Genomic DNA, 19,878 nt, shown 5'->3' on the forward strand with positions numbered 1-19,878 from the left:
ATATTAGCAATTGATGGTCTGTTCCAGTCTCCCCTGTTCTTGTCTGAGCTGATGATATGGAGCTTTTCTAACACCTCTTTCCACAGATGTAGTCCATTTGATTTGTGTATTCCATCCAGTGAGGTCCATGTGTAAAGCTGTCTTTTACATTGTATAAAAAAAGTATTTGCTAGGAAGAAGTCACGGGTCTTGCAAAATTCTATCATGTGATCCTCATGATTCCCCATGATGTGATCTGATGTGATAAAACCAATAAGAGGATTCACCTTAATACCATCACAACCCTGATCAGATGTAAAGGAGTTTCCCAGGGGTGTGGCCTGCAACATCTTTTACCTTACAAAGATCCAGAAGTGAGCAGAGAAAGAGGGCCCTATTACCAGGAGCGGAGTGAGTCCTTTGGACCTGGGGGCATGAACCGTGAAGCTCCGAATCCAGGAGAAGACTGATGCTGAGAGGCCTGGAGAGCTCCAAGGAATGCTGGACCTACAGAATGCTGGACCTGAAAGGAGGCAAGGACCTTTCTTCAGAACCAACAAAGACCTCCCCTAGAGCCAGCACTTCGAATTTGGACTTCTAGCCTTCTAAACCGTGAGAATACATTTCAGCTTGTTAAAGCCATCGACTTGTGGTATTTCTGTTACAGTAATACGGAGGTACCGTAGCATAAGCACTGGATTGCAAACCACAATGTCAGCGTTTCAAGCCCACCAGCCGCCCCATGAGAGAAAAATAAGGCTTTCTGTTCCTGCAAAGATTTATAGCTTCAGAAACCCTGTGTTGTTAAGCGCTGTCAAGTCGATTTCTTTGCACAGCGACACTGTATAGGGTTTTCAAAGAGCAGCTGGTGGGTTTGAACTGCCGACTTTGTGGTTCACAGTCCAGTGTTGATTCTACAATGTCACACCAGAAAACCCTATACAGAGTAGCTCTAAGTTGGAACACACCTGACAACACTTAACAACAATAGCACTAGATGTTTATGTGTGTTTCATTGACTGTGCAAAGGCATTCTACTATGTGGATCGTAACAAATTATGAATAACATAGCAAATAATGGGAATTCCAATATACTTCATTGTCCTCATACAGAACCTGTACATAACCAAAAGGCAGCCATTCAAACAGAGCATGGTTTAACATCAAGAAAGGTATGAATCAGGATTGTTATCTTTTTAGCGAACTTATTTCATCTGTATGCTGTCAAATAACCTGAGAAGCTAAACTGTGTGAAGAAGAATGTGACATCAGAAGTGGAGGGACACTTATGAACATCCCGGATATGCAAAAGACACGTCTGGCTTGCTGAAAGTCAAAGGACTTGAAGCAGTTAATGTGAAGATCAACGACTACAGCCTTCAATATGAATTGCACCTCAATATAAAGAAAACAGAAATCCACACAACTGGACCAATAAGCAACATCATGAGAAACAGAGATAAGATAGAAATTGTCTAGGATTTCATTTTATTTGGATCCATAAGCAATGTCCATGGAAGCAGCAGTCAGGAACTCAAAGTATTTCACTGGGCAAATCTGACGCAAAAGATCTCTTTAAAGTATTAAAAGGCAAACAGATCACTTTGAAGACTATGGTACGACTTACCCAAACTATGGTACTTTCAGTCGCTTCATATGCATGCCAAAGCTAGATCATGAATAAGGAGAACCACAGAATTGATGCCTTTGAATTGTGATGTTAGCAAAGGATATTGACTATACCATGGGCTGCCAGAAGAACGGACAAACCTGTCTTGGGAGAAATAGTCAAAATGATCCTGAAAAGCAAGATGGTGAGACTTCATCTCCTGTACTTTGGACACGTTATCAGGAGAAGGACATCCTGCTTGGAAATGTCAATGAGAAGACCCACAGTTAGATGGACTGACCCAGTGGCTGCAACAATGGACTGAAACAAAGCAATTGTGAGGAAGGTGTAGGATAGGGCAGGGTTTCGTTCGGTTGTACGTAGAGTCACTATGATTTTAACAGACTCAAGGGCACCTCACAAGAACACGTCCCTAATATGCCCCAGAATCGTGCGTAACGTCTGAAAGCCTGTGTAGCCGTTGCAATGAATCACTAAACTCAGCAGAAAAGTAGAAAGTGTCGTGGGAAGGGCAGTTGATGTCAGAACTGGTGGTTAAAAAAAAAAAAGTTGGCTGTGTCGAGGCATCTCTGACCTCTGACTCATAGGAATGAGCCTGGGTTGTTGTCTTGATTCTTCATCCTCTTGTGAAGTAAGAGGTCAGGCGCCCAAGCCAGACCCTTCTTACAAGGTCAAACCACAAACTGCAGTGATGGAAAGGGAAATGGGAAACCCAGGTCTAAACAGAGCCATCAGGGAGGGTAGAAACCTGAAGGGAGACAGGGACCCGGGCATCTGGTGCAAAGAGGGATGTGCAGCTTCTAGGCCAAAATGCAGAAAGCACAAAAGCTCCAGTGGTAGGACCCTGTTTGGCTTAAGGAGCAGCAAGGCAGCCAGTGTGGCACTCCTGAGTGAGAGAAAGGAGACCAGGACCTGCAGGCCCCGGGAGAGTGTTTCCCACTCATTGAGAAGGGAGCCCCCTAGTGGCAACAAGCAAAGACAAGGCATGGGCCCACTTGGGTTCAGCAGTTGGGATAAGAGAGAGCTGAGTGGCCTGGGGCGGGCAGAGCAGAGAGATGGTTTAGTGGGTGGTTGCTGTAATGCAGGAAGTGACCGTGGCCAGAAGCAGAGTGGTCATGGAGGATGTGGGGGAAAAGTGGTCAGAGATCCTGGTTATTTGCTGAGGATTTGCTGTCAGAAGGGAGAGAAAGGAAGGAGGTATGCTGGCTCTGAGAAGGGGATTGGAATCCTTTTACTTTCACTTGAAACCTTCAAGGGTGGTGGGAGTCAGACTACCCCCATCCTGCCAAGCCATGCCCTCTCTGAGCTTCTAAAGAGATGACCTGGGATGGGATGGCTTGAAAACCGACACAGAGAGACAAGGCCCCACAAGACATGGACAGAGAGGCCTGCACTCTCAGCCACATATGCTGTCCCTCTGACCTCTATGTTCTCATCTGTAAATGGTTACCTCTCTGACACTGGGAATTACAGGGGATCAACTTGTGAAGCGCTCAGCACAGTGCTCCGCACATAGCGAGCACTCACTGTAGATCGGTGACTTCTATCACCTGGGCCTGCTCTTAAGGCATCTCCACAGTGCAGTAACTAAGTGCTCGGCTGGTAACCCAAAGGTCTGAGATTCAAAGCCACCAGCTTCTCTGCAGGAGAAAGCTGCGGCAGTCTGCTTCCCTAAAGATGAGTATCTTGGAAACCCTATGCGGCAGTTCTACTCGGTTCTACAGGGTCACTGGAGTCCTGGTGTGGCACTGTGAGTTAACGTGGCGCTGGACAGCAAAGGCCGGCAGTTCTTGGAAACTCTATGCAGGGTCCCCATGAGTCTGAACCAACTCCATGGCATTTAACAGGGTCGATATAAGTTGGAATCGATTCAACGGCATCGGGTTTGGTTTGATGCCTGTTCTTGCTGTTAAGTGCTGTTTAGTAGGTTCCAGCCCATAGCAACCCTGTATAGGGTTTCCAAGGAGCTGCTGGTTGAGTGTGAACCACTGACCTTGTGATTCAAACAGTTTGTGGTCCAGGGCTTTATCCTACAGCATCACACCTGTTCCTGGGATGCCTTTTTTCAGATTTTCAGGGACTAAGCTTACAATATTCTCTTTCTCTGGTGTCCCCAGCTCCATTCCTTTCTTCAAGATGGTCCAGTTTGGGCAGACAAGCACACGCCAGTTTCTTCTCCAAGAATGCATAGGTAGGGGAAGACCGCATGCCCACCCCTGCCACAGGGCTGGGCAGGCACATGGGTCATTCACCAAAACAAAAGCAAATCAAGGCAATTCTGAGTCATGAGGACCTTACAAGGCAGAGCTGACTGCCCCTTAGGGCTTCTAAAGCTGTCACCATCTCTTTATTCTGCATCTTCCAGAGGGTTCAAACCGCACGACCTTTTGGTTAGCATTTCAAGCGCTTATCCAACAGGGCAACTTTTCTGTCATTCCAGTAGTTCCTTGGGCGTTGTAGGGTAAGTCCGGGACTGCTAACAGCATGGTTGACAGTTCAAACCCACCAGCTGCTCCACCGGAGAAAGATGTTTTCTGCTTTCCTAAGGATTCACAGCCTCCAAAACCCTACACATGGTAGCTGAGTCAGAATCACAGGCGGCCCTGGGAAGCTCGGCAGTCTACAGACCGATGGCGGCAGGGACAGCTCCTGGGGCAGAGGGGCCGCAAAATCAGATAGTCCAAGACTACAGGAGGTTTGTGGGAGGGGTTGGAACCATGAGTTTGGGTTCGGATGTAGTCGAGGGAGGTGGGGAAACTTCACTTGCAGGCTCACATCTGTCCCGAGTTACACAGCTGCCAATCGGATCCCAGTGGCCAAACGGGACCCCTGTCCCCCTCTCTAGTTTTGCAGCCCTGGGGCTTCAGTTTTCCCATGTAAATAATGAGAGTTGGTCGAGATGTTCTCAGAACTCTCTACAATCCTAAATGACCTTGAACCAGAGACCCAGAGGAGAGAGCCAGAGGCTCCGCGGCCCCCCCCCTGCTCCCTGGTTTCCGGCCCACGCTCTCCTCCCGGGCAGGAGGGTCTGCGCAAACACTGAGGTCAAAGCCCCGCACCTTGTTTGTGATGACTGACGGCCTCTCCGACCAATGAGGCCACATGGCCAAGCCTGAGGGCGGGTCACACGGATCAGAATTCACCCCCTAATTAAATCCACACCAATCAGCGTCGAGCGCCGCATGTGAGTGGTAGGGTCAGCGGCCGCCGCTATCTGGGCATGCGCAACCTCTCGCCTAAGGCCTCCTCCCGCTTCGCATGCGCACCGCGCCTCACAGGGAACAAGGAGAAAAGGGTAGACACGAACCTTAGTTCCATCCTGAAAGTCAGGGAGGTCTCCTCGGCCCTCTTGTATCACACGCTTTTGGATCCCGTCCTCTCGGAGTCTTACGATGATATCCGCCATCCTCCTTCCCCGCTGCTCTCTTTCGGCAACTTCCGGACTCGCTCGGTAGCTTCCGGACCTGCTTCGGCAACCTCTAGAGCTTCGGCAACTTCCGTGATAGCGTCATTTTGACTGAGGGCAGAAGCTCCAAAGAGATTAAACGTACGGAAACGAATGGTGATTGGTTCTCTGTGTTGCGGCTGCGCGGGCGGGCCCGGTTGTAGGCGGGGCCTAAGACCGTCTTGGGACGCCACCGAAGCCATCAGAGAGGCGGAGCCTTATCTACCCGGATGGGCGGGGCGGAGCGCTCTAGCAATTGTTTACATTGTAATTGAGTTGATTTGGGCAGCGTTTAGTTTGTCACTCGATTTGAAATCCTAAAAGTAAATACAGCAGCGTTACAGACAGGAAAATGAAAATATAGCCTAGTCGTAATGCCACACGCTAAAATAACTACCATTTTTGTGTATTCCCTTTCAGCTTGTTTGTTTTTAAATGTAGCGTAGTAGTGACATTTTGCATTCTGTATTTTTCTCTCTCAAAAAAGAGAGTCAAAAAAAGAGAGAGATAGAGGAAGGAAAAGGGAGAGGGAATTTCTGTAAATTTTCATAGTCTTCCCAAGATTCTGGGATTGGAGGGGTTAGGGGCCTTTGCCATTGCCACTGGTTTCTGGTACACAGTAGGTAGTCAATAAATAATTGAGGAATGAATGATAGAAATGAGGTACTTTAGGGACAAAAGGAACATTTTCTCCAGCCTCTGGAAACTAGTTATAATCAACAATTGGAGTCTTTATTCCTCCTTTTAGGTTTAGGTTACAGAGTGAGGAACTTTCCTGGGACCTCTGTATTATCTTCAAATCTTCCATCATAGAACTGCCAGGGATTAGAATCTGTCCCCTGTGACCCAGGTGCTAAGCACTTCAGTTATTTTCCAACCAAAAATCTCCTGAGAGATCAAGAAATGTGGGGGTTTTTTACCTGTCTGGTTTGGGGTTTTTGTTGTTTTTTTTTAGCAACATAGAAAGTTTTACAGGCAAGTTTTATCAAATTTTAAGGGAGCAAGTATTCTGTTTCTTAAACAAATATCTGCAGAAACTAGAGAAAAGGGGAAGTTGGCCAACATGTTTTATGAGACTCGTTTAATCTTGATTTCCAAACCAGATAAGTTTACCACAAGGCAAGATATGTTTTGTTATTGTTAAGTGCCGTCGAGTCGGGTCCGACCCATAGCGACCCTGTACAGGGTTTCCGAGGGTGTAAATCCTTACGGGAGTAGAAAGCCTCATCTTTCTCCCACGGAGCGGCTGGTAGTTTCGAACCACTGACCTTAAGGTTTGCAGCCCAATTCGTAACCACTACGCTACCAGAGCTATGATATGAAACATCCTTAAAAAATATTGTTGTGTTGTTAAGTACCATTGACTCACTTCCAACTCATAATGACCCTGAGGAGCTGCTGGGAGCTTAAACTGCCGACCTTGCAGTTCAAACCAAGCTTGCAGTCCAGCACATTAACCCACAGCACCACACCAGGACTCCTAAAAAATATTAAGCCAATTGAATTCAGTAGTGTATTTACAAGTGCATCAGTGTCTGTTTTTTCAAATATGTAAGAATATTGTATTTAAGGCTTCTCAGGAACCGAAAGCCTCCTCTTTCTCCCAAGGAGCAGCTGGCGGGCTCAAACCTCAGACCTTGTGGTTAGCTGTCCAGTGCTTATCCTATGGAGCCACCATGCTCCGTAATTAAGTCTGCGGAGCAAGAATTCACATTTTGTTTAAGTTCAGCTAGTTAAGCTAGCGTTAGCTATTCCAACCAAAGCAATAAGACAAGAAAAGGCAATAAATAGACAGTGTCATTATAGCAATTGACAGCATCATCTAGAGAGAAAGTCTGTTTTAAAATATTTTAAAATAATCAGATTATTTTAACAAATGAGAAAATCCAGCAGTGTTACATTGTTGTTGTCAAGTGTCAGTCAGTACGTTATTGTTAGGTGCCCTCAAGTCAGTTCCGACTCATAGTGACCCTCTGCACAACAGAATAAAACACTGCCCGATCCTGCACCAACCTCGTAATTGTTGCGACTACGTCAGTCCATCCATGGAAGGTCTTCCTCTGTTTGGCTGACCTTCCACTTTACCAAGCATGGTGTCCTTCTCTAGGGACTGGTCCCTCCTGATAACATGTCCAATGTTCTAAGGATTCCCGCTGTACTTTTTCCAAAATAGGTTTATTTGTTCTTCTGGCAGTCCTTGGTACTGCCGATATTATTTGCCAGCGTCATAATTCAAATACATGGCCAGTCTCACCTTAGTAATTAAAGTAACAGCGTTGCTTTTTAACACTTTAAAGAGGCCTTTGATCAAACATGCAGTCAAGAATCGTTAATAATTAGAAAGTTGGAAACATAGAGGAAGGATTGCTAATTGGAAATATAGCCTTGATGACAGAAATGAGGATGAGAATTCCATGACTGAATTTTTTTTTAAAGCTTTTATTGTGAGTTGAGTGATAGTTTACATGGGAGAGAACATCAGTTTTGCACTCATCCTATCATATTTCATTTCATTGCAATGATTACAATCCCCTCCATGCATCATCATTCAACAGTATTTGCTTCTATTCCCTCTGGGTAGTTTTTGGTGTGTTTTTTTTTGTTTTGTTTTTTGTTTTTATGTACACAAAAACACTCAGGAATATAAAATCATCTAAACAACTAAAGGGCACATTCTGCAAGCCTGCCTACTGACTGCCAACACACAGCCTTTCTCTTTCCATGAGTCTAGAGTCCTCAGCTGCTCTATTTTTCCATGTCCTCAGCTCTGCCTCCATCTCTGGTGTCTCTGTTTTCTCTGGATAGGGTCCATATTCTGCTTGTGCTCTTCTCCCGTGATGTTCCTAGGGTCCACTGTCCCTGGACTGTAAGATTAACTACACACCCCCTTTTTGTTACAAAATTTCTACCTTTACAGTTGTGACAGTCTCAATTAGTCACGATAACAATTACTCACTATTGAATCATAAGAACCATGATTAAATTTTACAAGATAAAGACTTATTCATTGTGAACATCTTTTTTCCACAACAAAAATGGTGGTGGAGATCTTGCCACATGGAATACACAGGAATCCAATCAAAATTGGACTCATAATTTCAATTGCATTCAAAGGATTTCTTAAAAATGTTAACATTTTTGTAATATTCCTACAGAAGACTAAAAGTCCATCAAAAGCTAAGACAAGTTTGAAAAAGATGCCCAAAGAGAAGGGATTTTCCCTACTATGTTAAGATACACCACAAAGTACAGTAATAAAATGTATATGATACAAGAGGTAGACTCTAGGCCCATGAGTAGCCCTGTGTGCCTTCAGGCAAGAGGTTGGCTTGCAGAATATGCCCTTAGGACATTTAAATGAGTATATATATATATTTTTTTCATCAAATTTTTATGCTGTGTTCATTTTTGAAATATAAGATAAAAAAGGGAAGCCACAGGAAGGAAGTAGGGAGGGGATTATAATTATTGAGATGAAACAATCTATAATTTGTTGAATATAAAGCTGATGATCTTGTCTGTTAACTTCACTCAATTCACCATAAAAAGTTTTAAAAAAATAATAAAACTAAACACATTTTAAAAAGTATATTATCATTGTTGTTGTTTAGCATTGTCGAGTCGGTTCCAACCCATAACGACCCTGTATAGGGTTTCCAAGGAGTAGCTAGTGAGCTTGAACCTCCAACTTTGCAGTTCAAACGGCTTTGCAGTCTGGCGCATTAACCCACAGCGCCACGCAGGTCAAGAATTAGTCCAGATAAAACAAAACTAGAACCCACTGCCCTCTAGTCAATCCTGATTCATAATGACCCTAGTTAGGGGTTACAAGGGTACCAATCTGACGCCAGAAAAAAGCCTCATATTTCTCCTGAGGAGCAGCTCATGGGTTTGAACTGCCAACTTTGCTTTTAACAATCTAGTGCTACTCCTACATGCCACCAGGGCTGTAGGTGAAAGGAACCAAAAAGAGTGCTTAGAAACATGTATGAACAACAATATACTGTAGTGGATACAAAGGTGGCTTCACAACGTATAAGAACAAAGAATTGATTGGCAAGTGGTGGGAAACTGGCTCACTCTTCATGGAAAAAAACGTGGATTCCGACATCAGCTCCAAAGACGGAGTCCATAAAGTTAAGAATCTTCACAGAAACTGGAATAACACCTAACTCTGTCTCAAGCACTAGTCTGTTAAATTTAGCACTAGTCAGCTAAACACTATAAAAGGCGAGTGTGGTGGCTCCGTACAATAAGTACTGGCCTGCAAAGCACAAGGTCCACAGTTCGAGCCCGCCAGCTGCTTCACATGAGAAAGATGACACTTTTTGTTCCCATGATAATTTAGAGCCTTGGAAACCCTCTACAGGATCAATATAAGTCAGAACCAACTCAACAGCACTTAACAACACCAATGCTATATTAAAAAAAAAATGCCACGGGGTTAATTCCAAGTCTTGGTTCTAGGTTCTAGCTGCTCTGTAGAGGTTTTCTTGGCTGTAATATGTTTTTCCCCTTTTCTTTTCCTTCCTTTTCTTTTTAACTGCCTTCCCCATCATTCAAGTTAGTACATGTCTACGCTCTACCCAGTGAATATTTCTCCCTTCCCACCCACCCCTGGTGGGAATAAACCAGAAAGTTTATTATAGAATTAAAACCTTTTCTTGACTTTTCATAGCAGTGGTCTCAGACAATATCCATCCCTTTGTGACTGACTAATTTCATTCAACATGATATCCTCCAGGTTCCTCCATGTTGAGTGGTGTTTTGCAGATCCATCATTATTTGTCAGTGTTGCATAGTATTCCACTGGCTGTATGTATCAAAGTTTGTTCAACCACTCCTCTGATGAAGCGTGACTGGGCTGTCTCCATCATTTTACTACTGAGAAAATGCTGCAGTGAACATGGGCGTGCATATAGCTATTCGTGTATGACTCTTACTTCTTGAGAATATATACCAAGTAGAGAGATTGCCAGGCCATACGATATTTCTATTTCCAACCTCAAAAAGTTTGGTTGTAATCTTTATAGAAGCAGTTTACCAAGACTTTCTACTGCGACACCAACCTTTGGATTAGCAGCCAATCACAAACCATTATACCACCAAGGGACCTAAGGGAAACACTCTTATTAACTCTGTTTGACAAATGAGGAAACAAAGGCACAGGGAGGTTATGGGACGTATCTAAAACAACTGAGCAAAGTCTTGCAAGGGCGTTGTTTTTTTTTTAAAGTTGAAACCTGCCTTTATTTAACCTTTGATGTTTTGTTCATTGTGAATGTTTTGTATTCATATTTCAATATCATTGCATCAAAATATGATTTATTATGCTTACTGAGTTTTTGGTGTCCCCTTAAATTTTACACCCTAGGGGAATGAATGCCTCACTGTGCCCCCACCCCAACCACTCCCCCAGTCCCGGCCTTCAAAATTTAGTAAATTTTAGGAGAGGAACCAGAATCCCATTCAGCTCTGACAGCTGGCTCTTATCTCTTGGCTTGTTGTTGTTGTTAAGTGCCATTGAGTCGGTTCCGACCCATAGCGACCCTGTACAGGGTTTCTGAGGGTGTAAATCCTTACGGGAGTAGAAAGCCTCATCTTTCTCCCGCGGAGCAGCTGGTAGTTTCGAACTGCTGACCTTAAGGTTCACAGCCCGATTTGTAACCACTACGCTATCTCTTGGCAGTGGTGGTTATATGCTGTGAAGTTGGTTTCCACTCAGAGTGACCCTATACAGGGTTTCCAAGGCTGTAAATCTTTACTGGAGTAGAAAGCCTCATCGTTCTCCTGTGGAACAGCTGATAGTTTCAAACTGCTGACCTTGAGGTTCGCAGCCCAATTCCTAACCACTACGCTACCAGAGCTCCATAAAATGAGAAAGGCAGTGGAATAGAATGTTGGAGAATATCTTTGTGATCTTGGGGTAATGAAGCTTTTTAAGCAAGACTCAAAGAGCACATGCCATAAAGACAAAAAGCAGATGGATTTATTCCCTAATGGTTTATTCTTTAATGATGGGTACCTTAGACTAAGGAAACAAAGAAAGAAGGGGGAGAGATTTCTGCAACATCAAAAACCAGCAAGGCATTCATAATTAAATATGCATGGACATGCAAATCAGCAGGAAAAATACTGTAAAGCCAATAGAAAAAAGGACACAGGAGATGAATTCAGACAGGGAACCAAATAACGTGCAAATATAAGAAGAGCTGCTTGAATTCCCCCGTGGCCAAAGAACCCGATGAAAATGAGGGGCAGTGTATATTTATCAGATTAGGAAACTGGATAATATAAGTGCTGAGGGAAACCAGACATTTTGGAATGAGTAGACTCATTTGTAGACTCAGCAGCACATCCACAGCATACTTTGTTTTCGTTGTCAGGTGCCATCGAGTCGGAACGGACTCATAGAGACCCCATGCACAGAAGAACAAAACAATGTCCGATCCTGGGCCAACCTTTTTCTCTGACCCTCCATCTTATCCAGCATGACATCCTTCTCCAGTGACAGTTCCCTCCTGACAATATGTCCAAAGTAGGAGAGATGAAGCTTAGCCATCTTGGCCTCCAAGGAGCACTCTGGCTGCACTTCTTCCAAAACAGATCTATTGGTTCTTTTGGCAGTCCATGGCACTTTCAGTATTCTCCTCCAACACCACAATTCAAAGGCATCAATTCTTTTACTATCTACAGCATACTTGGTGAAGCTCTAATCCAAGAATAAGGAGCGGAGCTCTAGTAGCATAGTGGTTAGGAATCGGGCTACTAACCTCAAGGTCAGCAGTTCAAAACTACTAGCAATTCCACAAAAGAAATATGAGGCTTTCTGCTTCTGGCCTCAGAAACCCTATAGGTCGGAACTGACTTGATGATACTAACATCATAGGGTGTTACTTGTATACTCCAAGAATAATTGTCCACAAGGGGGCAGTGGGAAGTCACTGGGGTCCTGGTGTGGCACAGTAGGATTAAGCACTGGACTGCTAACTGTGCAACGTCAGCAGTTCAAAGCCACCAGTCCCTCCTGGGAAACCTCATACAGGGTCACCATGAGTCAGAACTGCCTCAATGGCACCTAACAGCAACAACAGTAAACAACATGAAGAGTTGAAGCCACAACTGGCAAAAGCCACTTCATCTTGATTAGTCCTAACCTTGGTCTGTACTTTCCTTTAGGTTGTTGTTGTTAATGCCATCTAGTCGGTTCCGACCCATAGCGACCCAGTATAGGGTTTCCAAGGAGCAGCTGTTGAGCTAGAACCGCCGACCTTGTGGTTCAAACTGACTTTGCATCCAGTGCATTAACCCACCAGGACTCCATTCTCGGAGTAGAGCTTCACAAAGTATTCTGTAGATACTCTGCTAAATTTACACACTTATTCCAAAACGTCTGGTTTCCCTCAGCACTTACATTTTTATCCTTTAGGTTAATTAATATTTAACACCCACACAGAGGGCCAGGAGTCCTGGAGTGATGCAATAGGATAAGCACTGGACTGCCAACCACAAAGCACTTAACAACCACACAACAACTAAGAGCTATTATAGGAATAAAGAAGTTCCTGAAGTTTCTCTGAGGGATCAGCAGAACCTGAGATGGAAGAACTCTGAAAATCCTTGGACCTCCCCACCCTATGTCAAAATCACTATCAAACTAGCTCACTAGGCACGGAAATAACTGTGAATTCCTCACATTGTCTCCAGAGACGACTCCATAAGTTAAGGATCCTCACAGAAATTGAAATAATAACTCATTTGTTGTTGTTAAGTACCTTCGAGTCAGTTCTGACCCACAGCCACCCTGTATAGGGTTTCCGAGGAGTGGCTGATGGGTTTGAACTGTCAACCTTGTGGTTCACAGTCCAGTGCTGATCCTACAATACCACACCAGGAGTCCATTAACTCATTTGGTCCTCATTTAGTGAATACTATAAAACAGGAGTGTGATGACTCCATATGATAAGCACTGGACTGCTAACCATAAGGTCTGTGGTTTCAGGGCTTTCTGCTCCCATGAATATTTAAATCTCTTCTCTTTCTCCTCAGGGAGGCAGTCTTTGGAAATTCCTCCTCCTCTGCTCTCCTCTTGTTAGCTCCCTGTGGCACTCTATGCTGTAGGATAAGCACTGGACTGCCAACCGAAAGGTCAGCAGTTCAAACCCACCAGTCCCTCTGCCTCCTGTATATGCAATTTACATACATTAAACCTTGCTTGCTGTACCATGCCCTGTCTCTGAGTAACCGACTTTTCTCAGGGCAGGCCACCACTTTGTGGTATCAGTGCGAAGGAGCTAGCACGCCCAGCTGCTAACCAAAATGTTGTGACTTAGTTCTCTAGGGTTGCTACAACAGAAAATACCACAAAAAAAAAGGGGGGGGGTGCTTTAACAAATAGAAATTTCTTCTCTCACAGTTTGGGAGGTAAGAAGTCTAAATTCAGGATACCAGCCCGAGAGGCAAGCTTCCTCTCTGTGTTGGTTCTGGAGAGATGTCCTTGTCTCAGCACCTGTGAGTCTGACGTTCATTGGAAATCAATACGTGCCTTGACATCAATCTTCCCCTGGGTCTAAGAGGTTCTCCTCTACTGGTCATTCTTTCTTGATTGTTCTGAGGTCCCTCTTTCTCTGCTCACTTCTCTCTCCTTTTGACACTGGTATGGATGGCCCTGTAGGATCAGCGCTGGGGAGTCAACTGAAAAGTCAGCAGTTCAAACCAATCAGCCACTCACAGGGTCACTATGAGCCAGAGCCAACGTCACAGCACTTAACAACAACAAAAAGTAAAAAGGCAAGGCAGGCAATAGAGGCCACACCTTAGGGAAACTACCCTTACATGGAACCAGGCTGAGATCTGAGTTAAGCAAAGTGATGCATCCCACCTAATCCTGCCTTATTTATCTAGCCAAATTCTCTTTAACATAACCTAATCCCGAGGAATTGTTGCTGTTGTTAGGTGCCATAGAGTCAGTACCGACTCATAGTGATCTTACGCACAACAGAATGAAACACTGCCCGGTCCTGGGCCAACCTCACAATTGTTGCCACGCTTGAGCCCATCGATGCTGCCACTTTGCCAATCCATCTCATTGGGGGTCTTCTTCTTTTTCTCTGACCCTCCACCTTACCAAACATGATATCCTTCTCCAGTGACTGGTCCCTCCTGACAATATTTCCGAAGTATGAGAGACAAAGTTTGGCCATCCTGGCCTCCAAGGAGCACTCTGGCTGCACCTCTTCCAACACAGATCTGTTGGTTCTTTTGGCAGCCCATGGCACTTTCAATATTCTCCTCCAACACCATAACTCAAATGCATCCATTCTTCTACGGTCTTCCTTATTCACTGTCCAGCTTTCACATGCATATGAGGTTATTGAAAATACCATGGCTTGGGTCAGGTGCACCTTAGTCCTCAAGCTGACATCTTTGCTCTTCAACACTTTAAAAAGGTCTTGTGCAGGAGATTTCAGATACTGTGCCAGAAGATGAGACCCTCAGGTTGAAAGGCACTCAAAATACGACTGGGGAACAGCTGCCTCCTCAAAGTAGAGTTGACCGTGATGATATAAATGAAGTAAAGCCTTTGAGACCTTCATTTACTGATGGGGCACAATTCAAAATGAAGAGAAATAGTTGCAAACTTTCATTAATAATAGGAACATGGAATGTGTAAAATATGAATCTAGGAAAATTGGAAGTTGTAAAAATGAAATGAGGAGCTGGAATGCTTGTTTTCAATTCACTCATATAGAAAAGCAGAGAAAGCTTTTATTCAGAAAGAGAAAAATAAATGAATATAGAAATCAATGTGAGAATATGAAATTACATGATTAGAGACGGAGTAAAAAACTCAGATCACAATTCCTTATTTATGTTCTGAGTTTCTTACTTCCTGAGGCTTAGCTAATTTTCTTTCCTTGGGTTCTCTAGATATCTTGTACAGTCATAATAAATCCTGCTTTATTCAAATAATATTTTGTATTACTTGAAATAAAAAAAAAAACTTTAACTTAGACCCAAGGGGAAAAAAAAAGAAATGGGACACATAACGATCCATATCCTAGGTGTTAGTGAGCTGAGACAGACTGGTATCGGCCATTTTGAATCTGACAATCACATGGTTTACTATGCCGGGAACGACACATTGGAGAGGAATGGTGTCATATTCATTGTCAGAAAGAACATTTCAAGATCTATCATGAAATATAATGCTGTCTGTGACAGAGTAATATCCATATTCCTAAGTTGTTATTAGATATGAAAGACATCTCGCCATCCTGGCGTATAAGAAGTATATTCTGGCTGTCCTTGTTCCAACACAGACTTGTTGGGTTTTCTGGTAGTTCATGGTACTTTTAATATTCTTCTCCAACAACATAAGTTAAATGCATCAATTCTTCTACAGTCTTCCTTATTAACTGTCCAACTTTCACAGGCATATGAAACTATTGAAAATTCTATGGCTTGGGTCAGGTGCACCTTAGTCCTCAAACTGACATCTTTGCTCTGGAACACTTTCAAGGTCGCTATGAGTCAGAATTGACAGATGTAATGGATTACATACTAAATGTAATGGATTACTAGTTGGGCTGCTAACCGCAAGATCCGCAGTTCAGATCTACCAACCGCTTCTTGGGAGAATAGTGATGCTTTGCTGCTCCTGTAAAGATTTACAGCCTCAGAAACTCTATACATGGCCACTATGAGTCAGAACAAACTCCACTGCACACCACCACAACCACAAACCCACAAAGTCCTCCCCAAATGCTTTCTCCCCTGCGTCCCTCTCAACCTTGTCAAGGTTCCCTCTGCTGTTCACTCACCTTGCAGATGCTTCAGTTTGCTACTGACTTCCTTCACAGGTCAAGCTCGTTCCCACCCCAGAACCATTCCATGTTCTGCCTGTGTTTGTTGGTGTTAGGTTAAGCCATGGAGTTGGTACCGACTCATAGCGACCTTAAGCACTACAGAATGAAACACTGCTTGGTCCTGGGCCAACCTCACAAGGGTTGGTACACTTGAGCCCATTGCTGCTGCCACGGTGCCAATCCATCTTGTTGGGGGTCTTCCTCTTTTTCTCTGACCCTCCATTTCACCAAACATGATGTCCTTTTCCAGGGACTGGTCCCTTCTGACATATGTCTGAAGTATGAGAGACAGCACCTGGCTTCCAGGGAGCACTCTGGCTGCACTTCTTCCAATACAGACTAGTTGGTTCTTTGGGCAGCCCATGGCACTTTCAATAGTCTCCTCCAACACCACAACTCAAATGCATCAATTCTTCTACAGTCTTCCTTATTCACTGTCCAGCTTTCGCATGTGTATGAGGTGATTGAGAGAGAATACCATGCCGGTGTTTGGGAAGCTGAGAGAGATGAGTCTCACGCCTGGCTCCTTTCAGCATTCTCCATCCCTGCTCAAACAAATGTCAGCTCTCTGAAAGGTCACTCCTACAATGCAATGTAAATTCAGTCTTGCATCACACAGCACTGATCTGAAATTATCTTATTTGGCACTGTTTCATTCACCATAGCGTCTACCACTCAAAGCAGTGTTTGGCATTCAGTGCACAATAAATTGACACAATGTTGGTGGGAGCAGCCTTCAGTGCCATCGCTTCCCTTAAACATAATCACTGCTCTGGTAGTGTAGTGGTTACGAATCAGGCTGCGAACCGCAAGGTCAGCAGTTCGAAACTACCAGCTGTTCCGCAGGAGAAAGATAAGGTGTTCTGCTCCCGTAAAGAGTTACAGCCTTGGAAACCCTGTATAGGGTCATTATGGGTCGGAACCGACTCCACGGCACACAACCACCACCACCACTGCTTCAATTCAGGTCTTCAAGATACTTGATCTGGGCTAGCAAACCAGCCTTCAAACGTTTTCCTCTACTCCAACCTCAAACCCTGGTCAGAATAGATGTTCTAAACAGAAATCAAACAATAGCATTATTAGTTCCCATAGAGAACTTTTCTGAGTCCCATTTGACTCAGTGTGGCACTGTAGGGTCAATACTGGACTGAGAACCACATGGTCAGCAGTTCAAACCCACTGGTTGCTCCTCAAGAACCCTATACAGAGTAGCTATGAGTCAAAAATGACTTGATGAGTATCAATCTCTGTACACAGGGTAGATAGGGACAGGCCACTTAGACACCAGCTACCTAAAATGAGGGGACAATAAAGGCACAAAGTGACTGGCTTACAAGGTTTTAAGAGGAAGTTTAATTTAAGAGTGTGCATGGGAAGATAGAGTCCCCACTGAATAGTTTTTATCTTGTCTAGACGGGTCTGGTGAAAAGAGATGGGGATAAGATTCTTATGATTCAATAGTGAGTAATTATTTTCATGACTAATTGCGACTGTCATAATTGTAAAGGTAGAAGTTTTGTGACAAAAACGAGGGAGTAGTTAATCTTACAGTCCAGAAACAGAAGACCCTAGGACCATCAAGGGAGAAGAGCACAAGCCGAATGTAGGACCTTATCCAGAGAAGCAGCGACACCAGAAATAGAGGCAGAGATGGAGACATGGAAAGAGGGAGCAGCTGAGGACCCTAGATTCATGGAAAGAGAGAGACTGAGAGCTGCTGGCCAGGAGGCAGACTTGCAGAATGTGCCTTTTTGTAGTTTAAATTATTATATATGCCTGATTGTTTTTTAAAAAAAAGCTAAAATGAATAGAGAGAAATACTGTTAACTGATGGTACATGGAGGGGATTATAATCATTGTAACAAAACAAAGTATCTGATTTGTCGAATATAAAACTGATGATCTGCCCTGTAAACATTCACGCAATTCACAATAAAAAGTTTTTATAAAAAAAAAAAAAGAGAGAGAGAGAAAGACAACGACTTGATGGAATCTAACAACAAGGTCTAGAAGGCAAATTCCAAGTCTAGTCACCATCAGCCAAGACGCCTACAAACTTCTAGTTGATCATGGCTAAATAAGGAAACCCACAGAGACCAAAAGAGCCACCCAGCTAAGCACAACTTAAAATCAACCCACAAAATATTGAGTTATTAAACGTTTTTATAACCTCCCCCCCAAACAAAAAACAAAACAAAACATAATAATGTGGAAGGAAGAACTGAGTAGTTTGTCAAAGTCCCAGATGTTTCCAAGAGGTAAAACTGGGATTTGAACTCAACTCTCCGGAGTCCCAGGAACCTCATCTTCTTCACTTTCCTCAGTTCAAAGCTGAGTCAGTCCTACTCAGTTTGTGACACACCAACACTATGAACCAGGCCCATCATGTTCTCTCCCCTCCCTGTTATCAGACCTTCCTTAGTCTTTGTCCTACATTGTTGCCTGACTCCGCCTGGCTTTGGGTCACATGCGGATATATTTGCAATTCACATACATGGTATCGTTGTATCAAATCTTTGTGTTTGCATTTTCCATTCAGCACTACTGTTCTCTGTATGCATCTCATCTGTTCCTTCCACTAGCTGCATGCATGGTATACCATGCTGAACATCCACCACTTTAATTAACTACACCCCACCCACCCACGCACACAGAGTGATTCATACTTAGTTGGTTTCAACACACCATGACATACATCGCTGCTGTGAACATCTTCATGTTGGTTGATGTTTGCTGAGGAGTTAAGTGACTCATGGCAACCCCATGCTCAATGGGACAAAATACTGCCTGTGCTGAGCCAGTCTGGAGACCAGTTCTGGACTGAACCAGTGTGGTCCACAGTATTGCCACTGGCTGATTTTTGGAAGCAGATCACCAGGCCTTTCTTCCTAGTCTATCCTAGTCTTGTAGCTCCTCTGAGATTTGGTCAGCATCATAGCAACATGCAAGTCTCTACTGACAGATGCGAAGTGGTTGTGCCTGGGGTACATTGGCTAGGAACTGAACCCGGGTCTCACTCATGGAAGTGAATACCACCACGGAACCCCCACTGCCACCAAGAACATCTACATAAACCAGACCAGTTATTGTTGATTTCAACTCATTGTGTCCCCACCTGTGTCACAATTGAACTGTGTTCCTTGGGGTTTTTTTGTTTTTAAGAAACAATGGTTTATTTTTCTAACCGAGTGACCAAACTGCTGAATCTTAAGGCCCCAACAAGCGTTGAATCGTATTATTTTCATTGAACGAGACTTTCTATTTGATTATTTCTGGTACACAGCAATTTTTTTTCTCCTATAGTTTCCATTTGTCAGACAGTTTAGCCTGGTAACTTTTGCTTTGATGAGATTCTATCATATGAATCCTCATTTCCAGCACAATAACTGGTAGCAATATTGCAACATAAGTCCAGTCATCAGGACGTGGCTATCGTGGCTGGCCAAGGAGGCCTGCATTGGCTGCCAGAGCTTCCGTCTGCTGAATATGATATTCTTGTAATCTCATGGATACTCTTGGTGTCATTTTAAAGTACTTCTGTAAGCAACGCTCTGAACGGGTGGTCTCTTCTGGTTTCACTTCTCCTGTTGTGAAGTCTTTAGCATGGTCCAAAAAGCAGGCTTCTGTAAGTTTCTTGTAGGTTCCAAGAAAACGGTTTTATCTGATCAGATTCTGGTATTTGTGCAGCCATATTCTTTTGGTATGCTCATTAGTCACCTCTTCTGACACATGAGTTTCTTTTCTTTTCTGAAATAGTGGTTGTCTAAGCTTTTCTTGAATGTTTCCAGTGAGGCCTGAGTTCTTACCTGTTTTAGGTCTTTAACGTCAGGAGTTTGTTTCCACTGGAAAAGCCGTTCCTTGGGTTTTAAAAGGCAGGATTTTATTATTTTTTCAAATGTTTTATTGTGAATTATGTGATAGTTTACATAGGAGAACATTAGTTTTACATTCAT

At 43.7% G+C, this 19,878-nt stretch overlaps 1 protein-coding gene across 1 annotated transcript in view; it reads right to left on the bottom strand.

The window, feature by feature from the left end:
- AIP (aryl hydrocarbon receptor interacting protein) overlaps positions 1 to 5,140 on the bottom strand; it is a 14,718-nt gene extending 9,578 nt beyond the window's left edge. The window contains exon 1 of the mRNA XM_006860846.1: positions 4,917 to 5,140. Within this exon, the coding sequence (XP_006860908.1) occupies positions 4,917 to 5,015 (99 nt within the window). The 5' untranslated portion in view covers positions 5,016 to 5,140. The remainder of the gene's footprint in view (positions 1 to 4,916) is intronic.
- Positions 5,141 to 19,878: the final 14,738 nt, after the last annotated feature.

Source organism: Chrysochloris asiatica, unplaced genomic scaffold (genome assembly GCF_000296735.1).
Source record: "Chrysochloris asiatica unplaced genomic scaffold, ChrAsi1.0 scaffold00040, whole genome shotgun sequence".
NCBI classification, from domain to species: Eukaryota; Metazoa; Chordata; class Mammalia; order Afrosoricida; family Chrysochloridae; genus Chrysochloris; species Chrysochloris asiatica.